This window comes from Aspergillus ochraceoroseus (assembly GCF_002846915.1).
Source record: "Aspergillus ochraceoroseus IBT 24754 chromosome Unknown P175scaffold_1, whole genome shotgun sequence".
NCBI classification, from domain to species: domain Eukaryota; kingdom Fungi; phylum Ascomycota; class Eurotiomycetes; order Eurotiales; family Aspergillaceae; genus Aspergillus; species Aspergillus ochraceoroseus.
In genome coordinates, this window is record NW_024468476.1 from 555,585 (window position 1) to 568,191 (window position 12,607).

General features: G+C 49.6%; 4 protein-coding genes and 1 non-coding gene across 5 annotated transcripts; 1 reads left to right on the plus strand and 4 right to left on the minus strand.

Annotated features, from left to right (window-relative positions):
• Window positions 1-226: 226 nt before the first annotated feature.
• P175DRAFT_0448129 (uncharacterized protein) lies at window positions 227-1,781 on the minus strand. Its single transcript, XM_040894407.1, has 2 exons — window positions 1,314-1,781; window positions 227-1,239 (listed from the first exon to the last, which is right to left on the minus strand). Exons 1-2 carry the CDS (start codon window positions 1,683-1,685, stop codon window positions 313-315), a joined length of 1,299 nt encoding a protein of 432 aa, XP_040755183.1. The 5' UTR covers window positions 1,686-1,781; the 3' UTR covers window positions 227-312.
• A 493-nt stretch (window positions 1,782-2,274) lies between these two features.
• P175DRAFT_0496922 (unc-93 family MFS transporter) lies at window positions 2,275-4,569 on the plus strand. Its single transcript, XM_040896163.1, has 4 exons — window positions 2,275-3,011; window positions 3,089-3,696; window positions 3,755-3,850; window positions 3,913-4,569. Exons 1-4 carry the CDS (start codon window positions 2,418-2,420, stop codon window positions 4,127-4,129), a joined length of 1,515 nt encoding a protein of 504 aa, XP_040755184.1. The 5' UTR covers window positions 2,275-2,417; the 3' UTR covers window positions 4,130-4,569.
• A 483-nt stretch (window positions 4,570-5,052) lies between these two features.
• Window positions 5,053-7,163, minus strand: P175DRAFT_0428594 (S10 family peptidase; the record flags this gene model as incomplete). Its single annotated transcript, XM_040893309.1, has 9 exons — window positions 5,053-5,646; window positions 5,682-5,752; window positions 5,813-5,966; window positions 6,013-6,180; window positions 6,225-6,240; window positions 6,289-6,412; window positions 6,465-6,581; window positions 6,630-6,734; window positions 6,809-7,163. 9 exons carry the CDS (start codon window positions 7,161-7,163, stop codon window positions 5,053-5,055), a joined length of 1,704 nt encoding a protein of 567 aa, XP_040755185.1.
• Window positions 7,164-8,038: 875 nt separating this feature from the next.
• P175DRAFT_0t20 lies at window positions 8,039-8,137 on the minus strand. The gene has a single exon. It is a non-coding gene; the product is annotated as a tRNA-Phe (tRNA).
• Window positions 8,138-8,861: 724 nt separating this feature from the next.
• On the minus strand, window positions 8,862-11,625 carry farB1 (putative C6 transcription factor (Ctf1B); the record flags this gene model as incomplete). Its single annotated transcript, XM_040898718.1, has 3 exons — window positions 8,862-11,041; window positions 11,134-11,318; window positions 11,387-11,625. 3 exons carry the CDS (start codon window positions 11,623-11,625, stop codon window positions 8,862-8,864), a joined length of 2,604 nt encoding a protein of 867 aa, XP_040755186.1.
• Between the last annotated feature and the right edge of the window lie 982 nt (window positions 11,626-12,607).

Below are 12,607 nucleotides of genomic sequence, written 5' to 3' on the forward strand. Positions count from 1 at the left end.
ACCATAAATAAAACATCATATATCTATCTATACATAATGAATGTATCATTATAACTAAACAGAGAGTCTGTCTGTCTATTTCATGGCTTTCAATGCTTGAAACAAGTCCAAATCAAATGGTACATAACAGTCTAACCAACGCCAAATACTACCTAAATAACCGAGTAAGTAATTAGATGAATCAAGCATAGTAGAGTAGAGTATAGCAGCCAACACAATCAGGGAGAAAAAAAAAAAAAAAAAAAAAAAAAAAAAAGAGACAGAGAGAGAGAGAGAGAGAGAGAGAGAGAGAGAGAGAAAGAAAGAAAGAAACTAAACCATTCCTGCATCCTTGGCAGAATCATAAATCTTAGCCCCCCTCTTCCAGACCTGGTTGATCGTCAAGGTAGGTCCAGAATCAGGATCCGCGTTGTCGTCGTCGTCGTCGTCGAGAACGATCAGGTCCGCGTCGGCCCCGCTATCCAGGGAGCCCTTGGTACCCTGGAGACCGAGCATGCGGGCCGGGGCGGCGGTGGCAGCATTCAGGGCGAGGGCCGTCGACGCGCCGGACCAGCGGCGGAAGTTGTTGACGCATTCGATGAGGGTAGCAGAGGAGCCGGCGATCTTGTCGGAGCCCTCGAGGGTGAGTCTGGCGCCGGACTTGACGATGCGCTCGCCGTTGGTCCATTCGTAGACGCCGTCCGGGAGGCCGCAGAGCTTCATGGCGTCGGTCACGAGGATCAAGCCATCCGGGTGCGCGTTGTACGCGATGCGGATCGAAGTCGGGTGGAGGTGGATGCCGTCGGCGATGACCCCGTAGAAGGGACGGGCGCGCTCGTTCTGGCCCAGCAGGCCGAAAATCCCGGGGTTCCGGTGGTAGAAGGGGCGCATGGCGTTGAACAAATGGGTGATCATCGTGGCGCCTTGCGCGGTGGCCGCCATGGCTTGTTCGTAGGTGGCGTCCGAGTGGCCGATGGAGTAGATGATGTCGTTGGCGACCAGGTCGGGGATGTTGGCGAGCATGGTCCCGACTTCGGGGGCGGCCGTGATGAGTTTGACGGTTTTGGTCGGGCCGGTGAGGTTCTCGCGGCCGTAGCACTCGAGTAGGTCTTCTGGGGTGGAGGCTGCGCGGAGGACCTCTGTTTTGTGGATGCCGTTGCGGCCGGGGCTGAGGAAGGGGCCTTCCACATGGGCTCCTAGGGATTCGGCCCCATCTTCAGGGCGATGGGAAGTGCCAGAAGGGCCGAGAGACGGGAGGACCTAGTTGTTATTTAGTTTCCGTTTCTGGACTCTCTCTCTCTCTCTCTCTCTCTCTTTTTTCAGGTAGAACTTACCTTCCAATAAACTTCTGGAGTGGAGCTAACAACGGTAGGAAGATAAGAAGTGACCCCGGTCCTGGCAAGCCCCTTATTCACCACGCGCAAGCCTTCATCGTACTCTTCTTTGGAAGCGTGGGGGACGGAGAAATCGAACCCTTGGGCACCATTGAGCTGCACATCGATCAGACCCGGAGCAAGAATGCGGCCTCGGAGATCGATGACCTCATCAGGGGAGAGGTGTAGTCCGTAGAAGGCTTCTTGGTCCCTCAGGATCTTTCCCGAAACCGAGTCAATCCAGACATCCTGTTGGACCAGATCAGATCCCTTGACGATGCGGCAGTTTGTGAATTTGATGACGTGGGAGTCGAGGGTAGGTTTGCCGGGCATTTTGGGTGAGGAGGTGATTGTGATTTACCGGGGGGGAAAGGAAAGGAAAGGAAAGGAAAGGGAAGAGGATGGAGGATATTATCTACCAGTTCTGCAGAGAGGCATGTAACACTCCGGATGGAGTAGAGGATATGGAGTAGTATAGTTATAGGAGAGATGGGTTACAAACCAATACCGGTTATAATACACTGCTGACAATACATTACAATCCATAAATACCCTTGAAATCAGAAAGATTCAGAATCTGAATCCTAGGTACATAGGTACCTCTAGGTACATAGGTCAAAGGTACATAGGTACCCTATAGGTACATAGGTATAATTCGGCTCCCCGCATCCGGCTTTTCCCAGAGTGGTTACCCTGATGTTACGGTGACTTATTCTAATTCTTCAGCCAGGATGAATTTGCACGCGACTTCATGATTCTAGTGATGCTCTACTAGATACCGATCATGAGGCTATACTCAAGTTCTTCTACCCCGGATCCTGCTTTCAAAAGGTAAGCAGGCTTGTCTGATCAGCCAATCTCTTATATCCCTTCCTCGCTCCCCTGCGTTGCTTGGTATTTGACTTCGCCCTTCTGGAAGCAACCCTTTTTTTTCTTCTTCTCTCCACATCCCCTTTTTTTTCTTTCCTCCTTTCCTTCTTCCTCCATCTTTCGTTCGTAGATTTTTCTTGCTGACATTATCTATCCTGGCAATCTGGACAGCTTAATTTCCCGCCTCTCGAAATAATGGCGTCCCCCAACACTGAAGGGGATCATCATCTCCCTGAAAAAGACCTTCCCTCTGCCACCTCCGACCCTGAAGCTCATCAGGACTCCCCTGTCTCGGGCAAGCCATGGATGTACAAACCTATCAAACTCGGCCCTTTCACTCTCCCCTGGTTCGCGTCCCCGGAGATGCAGCTCATCCTGGTGTCTTTCGTCTGCTTCCTCTGCCCCGGAATGTTCAATGCCGTCTCCGGTCTTGGTGGCGGTGGTCAACTCACCCAAACCGATGTCAGTAAAGCCAATACCGCGCTGTACAGTACCTTCGCCGTCGTGGGGTTCTTTGCCGGCTCCATTGCCAATCGCATTGGTCTCCAATTGACTCTCTCCTTCGGTGGCTTCGGCTACTTCCTCTATGTCGCTTCTCTTCTCTCCTACAACCACACCATGAACTCTGGCTTCCTTATCTTCGCCGGTGCTTTGCTCGGGGTTTGCGCCGGTCTATTGTGGTGCGCCCAGGGCGCGGTTATGATGAGCTACCCCAAGGAGAACGAAAAGGGCAAGTTTATCTCCATCTTCTGGGTGATTTTCAACCTGGGTGGTGTGCTTGGAGGTTTGGTAAGCTCTATCTATATCCTATCTATGCGCATTCGATTCCGACTCCCAAATAACATGATTAATTAATCCCAATCTAGATCCCCTTGGGCCAAAACATGCACTCCACAGCCGGTCGTGTCAACGACGGAACCTATATCGCCTTCATGGTTCTCATGGCCGCCGGCTTCGTCCTTGCCTGGTGCCTGATCGATTCCAAGTACGTTGTGCGCAAGGATGGTACTCGTGTCATCGCCATGAAGAACCCCACCTGGAAGTCCGAGTTTATTGGTCTCTGGGAAACCCTCTTCACCGACTGGTACATTGTTGCCTTCTTCCCCATGTTCCTGGCCAGTAATTGGTTCTACGGCTACCACTTCAACGCCGTCAACGGCTCCTACTTCTCCATCCGGACCCGTGCCCTCAACAGTATCCTGTACTGGACCATGCAAATGGTAGGCGCCTTCCTCTTCGGTATCACCCTGGATCTCAAGTGCCTTTCGCGTCCCACTCGCGCCAAGCTCAACTGGGCTCTCCTTCTAGCCCTTACTATGGGTATCTGGGGAGGTGGATACGCATTCCAGAAGACCTACACTCGCGAGACGGCCGACGGTGAGAAGGACTGGACCGAAAGCGGTTACATTGGGCCCATGTTCATGTATATGTTCTATGGCTTCTACGATGCGGCATTCCAAACCTGCGCATACTGGTACGTTGTTCCTGTGCTTTTCTCGCGACGGTCCCGGAATATTGCTAACGGATCCCAGGTGGATGGGTTCGCTTTCCAACAACGGCCGGAAGCTCGCCAACTTTGCTGGTTTCTACAAGGGGATTCAGTCTGCTGGTCAGGCAGGAATGTGGGCGTAAGTATCTTCTTTTCTTTTCGTGTACGAACAACCTATAAAATACTAATTGGCATATGTAGCCTTGACTACAACAAGAAGCCCTACATGACCATGCTTGCCTCGTGCTGGGGCCTGCTTGCGGGCAGTCTTCTGATTGCTTCTCCAGTCGTCTTCTTCAAGATCCAGGACCACACCGCTATTGAGGAGGATCTGAGGTTCTCCGACGAGACCGTCCAGGAGGTCACCGGCGTCGCTGTTACCGGGCAGGACTCCACCTCGGAGACTGAAAAGCGCTAAGATACCCGGTCTACGGACTTTAATGTTACGGTGATGGAATCCATGAATTGACATGATATTTTGGACGGGCGGTGAATTCGGTATTGACTTGCTTACATATGCGCTGTAGGGGACTGGCATAGCTTACCAGTCAGAAGATTCTTACATAATAATATAATCCTTCAGCGAGCATATTCTATTCTATTCAGGTGCAAAAGAAAACACCTACTACTACTACTGTTCACCTCTCATGCTCGGATTGGTCTTTTTCAGGGTCCATAGCTTCTAGACCCATGTACTAGTTAGTACTAGTTAGTATGTACCACAGTAAGAAAAGACAAAGCCACCCACCCAGCCTTGCTTATCTCAATTCAACAACAACAACAACAACCATGCCATCAAAGGAACCAGAATCCGAATCCGAATCCGAATCTCATAGACAAGTGAGTGACATGTGTGAATTTCACCCCCCCCCCCCCCCCCTATGAGGCTGTCTCGTCAAGTAGAACAAATAAAAAAAAATAAAAATAAAAAATAAACATTCCATTCCATAAGTCCCTACCTCTCTCTCTTTCTGGTTATTTCGAGCTTTCATTCTGCATTGCATCATCATTGCATGTGACAGACAGATCTGATAGATACATTGGGAGTAAGTATGGTTAGGATAGATAGATAGTATACTTACTTACTTACTTACTTACTTACTTACTTACTTACTTACTTAGGTGGTCGAGTGTAACATGTCAAAGAACTAGAGAACTAGAGATGGAACAAATCAATCAGGAAACTTGCAACTAAATCAAGAAATAAGGCAGGTATCATTCAAGACAAAGAAAGTATGTACAACAAGACAAGACAAGACAAGACAAGACAAGCATTTAGCTGGGCATCGCATCATACTCTCGAGTACCGCTGCTCACCGGCTATCAACCCCGAAACCCACTTTATAGCGCAGGCTTTAGAGTAATGTTGAATTCCAAGTGCTGTGTTGTTGCAGAAGGCAAGGGCACAGACGACTCCGTGTGTGTTGCCGTCGCAGTGCCGTTCGTGCTGTATCCAGGCCAAATCCTCGTCTTTCCCTCGGGAATATCCCAGCCAAAGAGTGTCCGGTTGAAGAGCTGCAGGGCTGCAATGGGCTGGTAGTAGGGGACCTCGTGGCCTGCCTCGTAGACTCGGGTGAAGGAAAGGTTTCCGTACTCGCGAGTCTCGCCGTATTCCACTCCGTCCACGAGCAAGGGGGTATAGCCCGCCTTGCGGAACTGGGAGGAGTGCGGGTGTTCTAGCGCCAGGGAGACGGCTTGGCCGCCGAACCAGTTGCAGATGTAATCTGCGTCGCCGTAGATGAGGGAAACGCGGACCGGGTAGGTGAGGATTTCTTCGAGGTCCTCGATGAAGTTGGGCCATACGAAGTCACCCGTTTGCTGGAAGGCGTAGTAGATATCGGCGTTGGATTCGGTGTAGTTGATGTTTACGCCGATGGCGTTCATAACATCGTCTTCCTGGAGGTAGGATACAAAGTAGCCAGGTGGGGTTGGGTCCTAATCTTCGATTAGATGAGTTCAATGGCACAGACAGCTAGACGTACATCGTAAGGGTGGCGGATGTCGTAGACTCCACGGTCACCAAACTGGTAGTACGGGCCCTCTGTATTCATTAGTATCGGCCAATGACAACTTGCGGGGGGGGGGGGGGGAAGGAACGTACCAACGTTGTCGCGGCACATGTTTGTAGCCTCAGTACAGATAGCGTAATCAGCCAACGAGGTCCGATTCATGGCCTTGCACCGGGAAACCTGATCCTGACATCCGCCGGGCATCTCATTGGCAAATTTCATATAGTTGTATACGGTGTCATTGATCTGAATCATCAGTGGTTACCCAGCCATCTAGAAGTTCCACACTCACGGATTTGATGCCGTAGGTATTGTGCACGGCGAACTCGGGATAGTAGCTTGCCTGAATACCCTCATCAATGATACCGTTGATGATACCCAAGGAATTGAAATTGAGCTCAATGCCCTCCAGAGTTCCATTGGCGATCTTCTGGTTTTGCTCGTAGAAGTGGTTGAAGAACTGCATTGTTAGCCCGGTTCAAAAACAGCTGTAAGGTGACATACTGCAGGACCATAATGTCTACAGACGTTAGTTTAATCACCAACGTCGGCATTAGGGGTTTCTTACCCTCCGTAACTCTCAGTCCACAAGCTGAAATCCTTGGACTTGACCTTGTGGTCCAGCTTAGGCAGACCACCCAGGAAACCCTGGACGACCTCCCAGGCGGCGCGTGCAGCGAGGTCGGTGGTATCTGATTATGCATTAAGAATAATGGAGCCGCAGAATGCTTTTCCGGTCCTTACCGGTCAAGGTAGCATTGATCACAGGGTAGCGGCCCCGGACCCCGTTGTAGGACGCATCCTCCACAACGGCCGTGAATTCATTCAGCGAACCATCCACAGTCTCGGCATAAGAGAATCCTTGTACCCATTAGTGACGGCAGATTTATGCGATACGACCCCTCATACCAACTCCCAACGGCTGGGACAAAAACAGCATGTTCGAAACTTCGGTCCATGAGTGCGGGTTGATAGAGCTCTCGAGCTTCTCGTTGATATTGCAGGGACCCAATTCTATAAAAACATAAAATCAGCGCATTCAGTATCATCACACAATTCTCGGGCTCCGATTTCAAGGCCATACGGACCTTCAAACAGGCCAATGAGAGAATCACTGCCCGGGCCGCCGTTCAACCACAGCGTCAGCGGCGCATTGGCAGGATCATGACGAGCCTCGAAGAACCAAAAGAAGGTGTGCGATGTTGGTGACAGATCGACATATCCGGAATAGGACTTGACACCCGGGGTAGTCTCGCAGACACCTTCTTTACCCGGCTCCTTATAGCGGATAGTCACGCCACTGGGGGTCTTCAGGTGCTTCACACCCGTGGGGTCCTTGGGGAGCTGTCGACGGTCAAAGGAGAAAGTGGGATGCTCCTCCGGCTCCGGTAGGCCCCAGGAGGCTGCAGCCAAGGAAAGAAATGTAACAAAGCTTAGATGCATAGTCTTCCGTTTGATGGAACTCTTTTCCCTCGAGAAGAGGACAAGTAGGAAGAGAAAGAATAGGGGGCCAGTGGAGGGTTTTATATATCGGATCTGATCAGAGGCTCAGTCAGTGACTACGGGGTCACAACAAAGGAACGTCTGGCCCACATTAGAATGGAGTAGGCAAAGGGCAGAGGGTGAGCAGTAAGAAACGAGCAGGCATGCATCACGCAAGTAGCCGGGGGTACCTAATAGTGAATACCCAAGCAGAGAAAAAGAGCTGGGCTGGCCTTGCAGATCGCATCATATTCGCCTGGATTGACTTGTAAAGAGATGGTCATTTTGCAGATGAGGGGGGGTGATCGGCAATCCATCTGGCTCAGTGTAGTATTCTGCGTCATTTGGGTGCATCATTGGGGTGATAGAGAATAGGATGATGTGAGATGAATAAAGGGTGCAGGGGAGAAGAAGAAGAAGAGAGCTGACAGGGGAATCAATCCAAGTACTGACTGTACATGTGATCATTGATTTCCTTGATACACAATTGACAAATAGTATAGAAAAAGTAAATTCTGCCAGGATCTTCTTCTTCTTCTTCTTCTTCTTTCTTTTGCCAGAGTCCCACAAGGCTTGGGATTGCTTAGTAGTTAGTCCACTCAGTACATTACAGAGTAAGTGGATGATGGTTCACTTACTATATATATAGATAGCTTCAATACCTGCTTTGATTGACATGGTGACCACTACTTTTGTTAGGATAATGATATCTTTCCTCCACCAAGATAAATATAACCAACCAAACATTCATTGTTGCATACAACTCACCCCACCAAGTACTGAGACGAAGTACAAAGAATAGAGAGAGAGATATCAAAAGAAAAAGAAAAAAGAAATGGGGTGACCCGGGATCGAACCGGGGACCTTATGATTGCCTGTGGGCTGGATTGAAGTTGATCTTCAGTCATACGCTCTCCCAACTGAGCCATCACCCCATTGGATGATTACTCGGAGGCCCAAATATATTTATAATGGGGAATCATAATGTGAAGGTTGTTTTTTCAAGCACACTCTGTTGATTATTACACTCTGTGGTTTCTGTCTTTAAATATAGAGTAGCGTAGCTACTCTCCATGGAGAATTATTTATAGGTTAATTGGGTTGTACTGCTCATGGTTATAAATGTCTATATTATTGTTTTCAGATTTCTTCATGTTCCAGATAATTCTATCAGATGATAATTTCTGGTGTATTGGCGAGATACCGGTCCTAATATATATATATATATATATATATATACCATTAACAAGCTATGCATACATTTAGTGCTCGCCAAAACTTGCCCATCACCCGTGACAACTCATTGTTTTAGAACAGATGACAGTGGCCGGAAGGTTAAACTCTCCAATAGTGCGCCATCAATATCATTATCAAAAGTCATCATATTCTCGTGATCTACCCTCAACAACAAATCTCTATGTACACGGTGGTAAAACAGTCCCGACCAGATATAGATACCCAGGAACGAGAGAATCCAAATGAAAAGGTCCAATCCAGAACTCCATTCCCATGTCTCGTGGAGAATCCTGCAATAAGACAGGCAAGATAAAAAAAAAAAAGAACCAGAAGAATTAAATCCCGCCCAATCCAGGTACCAAGCAGATATACAACCATCAAACCCAAAAAGAAAGGAAGAGAAAAAAAGGTAGAATGAATGCCCTAGCTACTGACCCCCAGTGAAAGATCGACGTCTAGATTCGCAGGAGCATCGACTCGTGACGATCCGATATTCGCTGTGCCCGTGGAAGCCTCCCCCAGACCGTCCAAGTCAACTCCCTTGCTTTCGGAACCAAATCCGACCATCCCAGTAAGTGTGTTCATCCCCATGGACCCTAGATCGAACCCAAAAGGCTGCTTGCTATCGACGTCGGCAGATGCATCCATAGGATTCTCGGCAGAAAAGAAATCCGCCCCAGCATCGTCAAAGTTGATCAACGCATCGAAGTCGTTCTGAGTTACTTCCGCATCGTTGGCGAGGTCCATTAGTTCGCTGAGACTCAGGTCCGAGTCAAGATTAGGGATGCTAAACGCATCGCGGTGATATTTCGGGTTGATGTTGTTGGTGCTGCCATTCTCGCTACCGTCAGAAGGTGGAGGAGTGGAGACAAAAGCCTGGCTGTCTTCCCGACGGGCAGCCTTGACTGGATCCTCCTTGGGATAGGTGAGGTCGGGAATTTTCTGGGCAAGGGACTCGGGAGGTGGTGTCAAAGCATGAGTGCGAGAGCTGGAATCGCGAGAGCTGTTTCGGTTCTGTAATTCCCGTGGTGGCACGGGGAGCTGGATGCCCGCCTTTCTGATTGCAGCCTCCAAGAATGATGTCGCAAAGTCGGCGGAAGCATAGATCTCCCGCAGGCGCTGTAGGATACGCATGCACTGGTAAAAGCGCTGCAGACTGGTCATCCGGACACTCGGATCGCTGGACTTGATATCGAGAAGGTGGATGATCACAGCGGGAAGAAGTACCGTAACACCGGTAGTGGGGAAATAGCGTGTCAAGTCGAGGCTGTGTAGATCCTGAGCAATATTTGTAATTTCGATTGCGGCGAACCGAACCTTGTCCCGGGAGATATCCTGCAACTCAGTGTCCATGGATGGGAAAGGAACAGCGGGAAGCACCTGGGGTCGATGCAGCGCACTAGAAGTGGTCAAGTACACCATCTTGAGCAAGGCTCTATGAGAGTGTAGAACCCCTTGAGCCTCGGTTAGTTTCGCTGGCGCAACAGGGGAGTACCGGATCTCCGTGGGAAGGTGGGCCAGCCAGTCTTCCAGCTCTTGATCACAACGTCGCACCTCGAAGGTCTCTGCGGCTGACTTCTTTGGCACCAACATCATGGTTGTCTCCATAGTACCGCCGAACTTATGGCTTAGGACCGAGTATTGCGCAGAGAGAACGTGACTGACGCAGAGGCAGAGTTTTGCCTTTTCAATAAACATCGAGGCGAGTTCTCTCTGACAAGACACACTCTGGAGAATCTCGGAGTTGCCAACCATGTTCACAATCTCGGGGGAAAATGAATGAAAATCAAAGTCATCCAGCGTCAGCATGGGAACATCGCAATCATCGTCCTTGACGCGCATGGGACGTCTCATTCCCAGAGCAATCAGACGATCACGGGTGTACGTGCTCCACCAGATGCGCTTCCACATCCGCTGGCGCCGGGCGTCCATGCGAGAATTGGCAGGGTCGCGATGTAGGCCAATAGTATGAGCCAGGGACAAGCTGACGCCCATCCAGTGCCAGGTATCCTTCTGGTCATCGGGAGTCTCGTACCAATAGGTCATGAGCAGCAGGGACTGGACAAGCGAGATGCGGTCAACCTCATAATCAAAATCGTACAGGAGCCTTGCACGTTGAAAAAAGGCCTTTCGGGCCGCTTTTCGCGTCGAATACCCGGCTGCGTGGAGGTGTCTCAATTCAATAAAGGCGGTACCGGCGAACATTACTGCCTGGAAGAGCAGCAGACTCATGCGATGGATTCCATCGTTCTGGGCGATGGTCTGCAGAAAATCATCGAGGTCTAAGAGGGGCATATATGTATGCACATAGTGGATGTATGCTTTCAGCAGCTCATTGCGCAAAGACACGTCGGGCACGGTCAGTGCACCTTTCATTGCCAGGTAGTCGATATCTTCTTTCTGTAGACGAGCCGGGAGTCCTCTGATGTAGTCGGGCAAGATGATGCCGCTGGGCCGGGGGGTGCTGCCGAAGGAAGGATCCAACAGCTGTTGGATCTGTGAAGTGACATGAGATAAAGGAAGAGTCGGTGGCACCGAAGGATTCGGGGCCATTCGTCTTCGAAAGCGGTCGCCAGAATCAATTTTGTTGACCTGGCTTTGATCTATAATTGGGACTGGTTATCAGCATTTTGTGCTCGTGTTCTCACATCTTATACAACAGCCACAGCCGCTGTGGGTACACGCAAATACGAACATAACAGGTGAGGCATGTGCTGCCCTTGGTCCAAATCTACAGAGCCTTGCGAGGGAGATGTGGGAGTGACGTCAGGCAGCCCATTGTCTCCCAGACCCCGGAAAAGACCCGCGCCATCCTCAAGAATCTCCGCAGGGGACTGTGAGAGCTGATGGGTGGTACTCTCCGCGTCAACGCGAGATTTCCTAGCGGCACTTGAATTAGTTCTGCGGCCCGTGTATCCAAATTAGCCAAGCGAGAAGATTCAACGAACTTTTTCCTCTTGCTCTCTGTCACAACACACTCTACTTGGTCTAGCCGGCAATTTGTACACGGCGAGCCATTCTCCACCACGTCGCAGCGCACCTTACGAGCCCGACAACAGCAACAAGCCTTGGAAGCACGCCGTTTTACAGGACGAGAATTAGCCGAAAGACCAGCTGTCGAGGCTTTTCGCTTGCCCTTGGGCTCGGAGTAGGTGGTGGGATTTGGAGAAGTAGGGGCGTTAGTCATTATGGGGCGTTAAAAAATGGTCAGAAATTGACTCTGTTTCATCCGTTCACAATCCGCAGTCAATTGCTGGAGGTCAAAGTCGAGGTTGAAAAGCCGAGTGAAATCGGGGGAGAGAGAGAGAAATCGAAGTACTCTGTATATGGCGAGTCACGAGGGAGGAAAGAAAATGAGGTAAATAAGGCAAGAATAAGAACGTGACCCCTAACCAAACAATACAAAAGAGAGGAGAGGATCCTTTTTTGGATTTCCTAGTGGATTAGAAGTTTTTATAAATTATAAATTTTTTTTTTTTCATGTGTTATATATACCTGGGAAGGCCGTCCAAGGGGATGAAATTCAACGCGAGAGATGGGGGAGGTCCCAATGCTTAAGTAGCAAGATGGAAATCCAGAGACCGGCCCTTTTTTTTTTTTTTTTTTTTTTTTTTTGGCCGCCAGAGTCATGAGGCGTTGGGGGAATAGTAAGTCCCCCAGATCCACTTACCATAATTACTCCTACTTTTCCCCCAGACAGAACCAGAAGGTAGAGAACTAGAACCAGAACCGTAGTCCAAGAACTGCATCATCAAGGTCCAAACACTGTAATGGAAGTGGCTGAAATGGACTATGCCGAATTCGGCCTAAGCCGAGAAACCCGGTATTGTACAATATTATTATTATTATTATTTGGCTGGCTTGATCTTGCTTGAATTCTCAAGGAGTTAAAGCGGGCCAAGTTCGGCGGGGTGGGCGGGCACAAATCTGATTACGAGATTTTCTTTTGGGCCAGTTATATGGGACAAAAAGAGGAAAGGACTCCACTCCGTCCTGCGAGTACTACCTACTCTAGGTAAGTAAATCACAGACCAGACGGACTGAATGTAGTAATAAATCGAGGAAGCTGTTTCCACTTTCCACATCATCCCCATCATTCCTCCTGCCCCACCACTTGAATTGAGAATGGAAATCCCCCATTAGGATCCCTTCGGCCCGGTCACGTTACT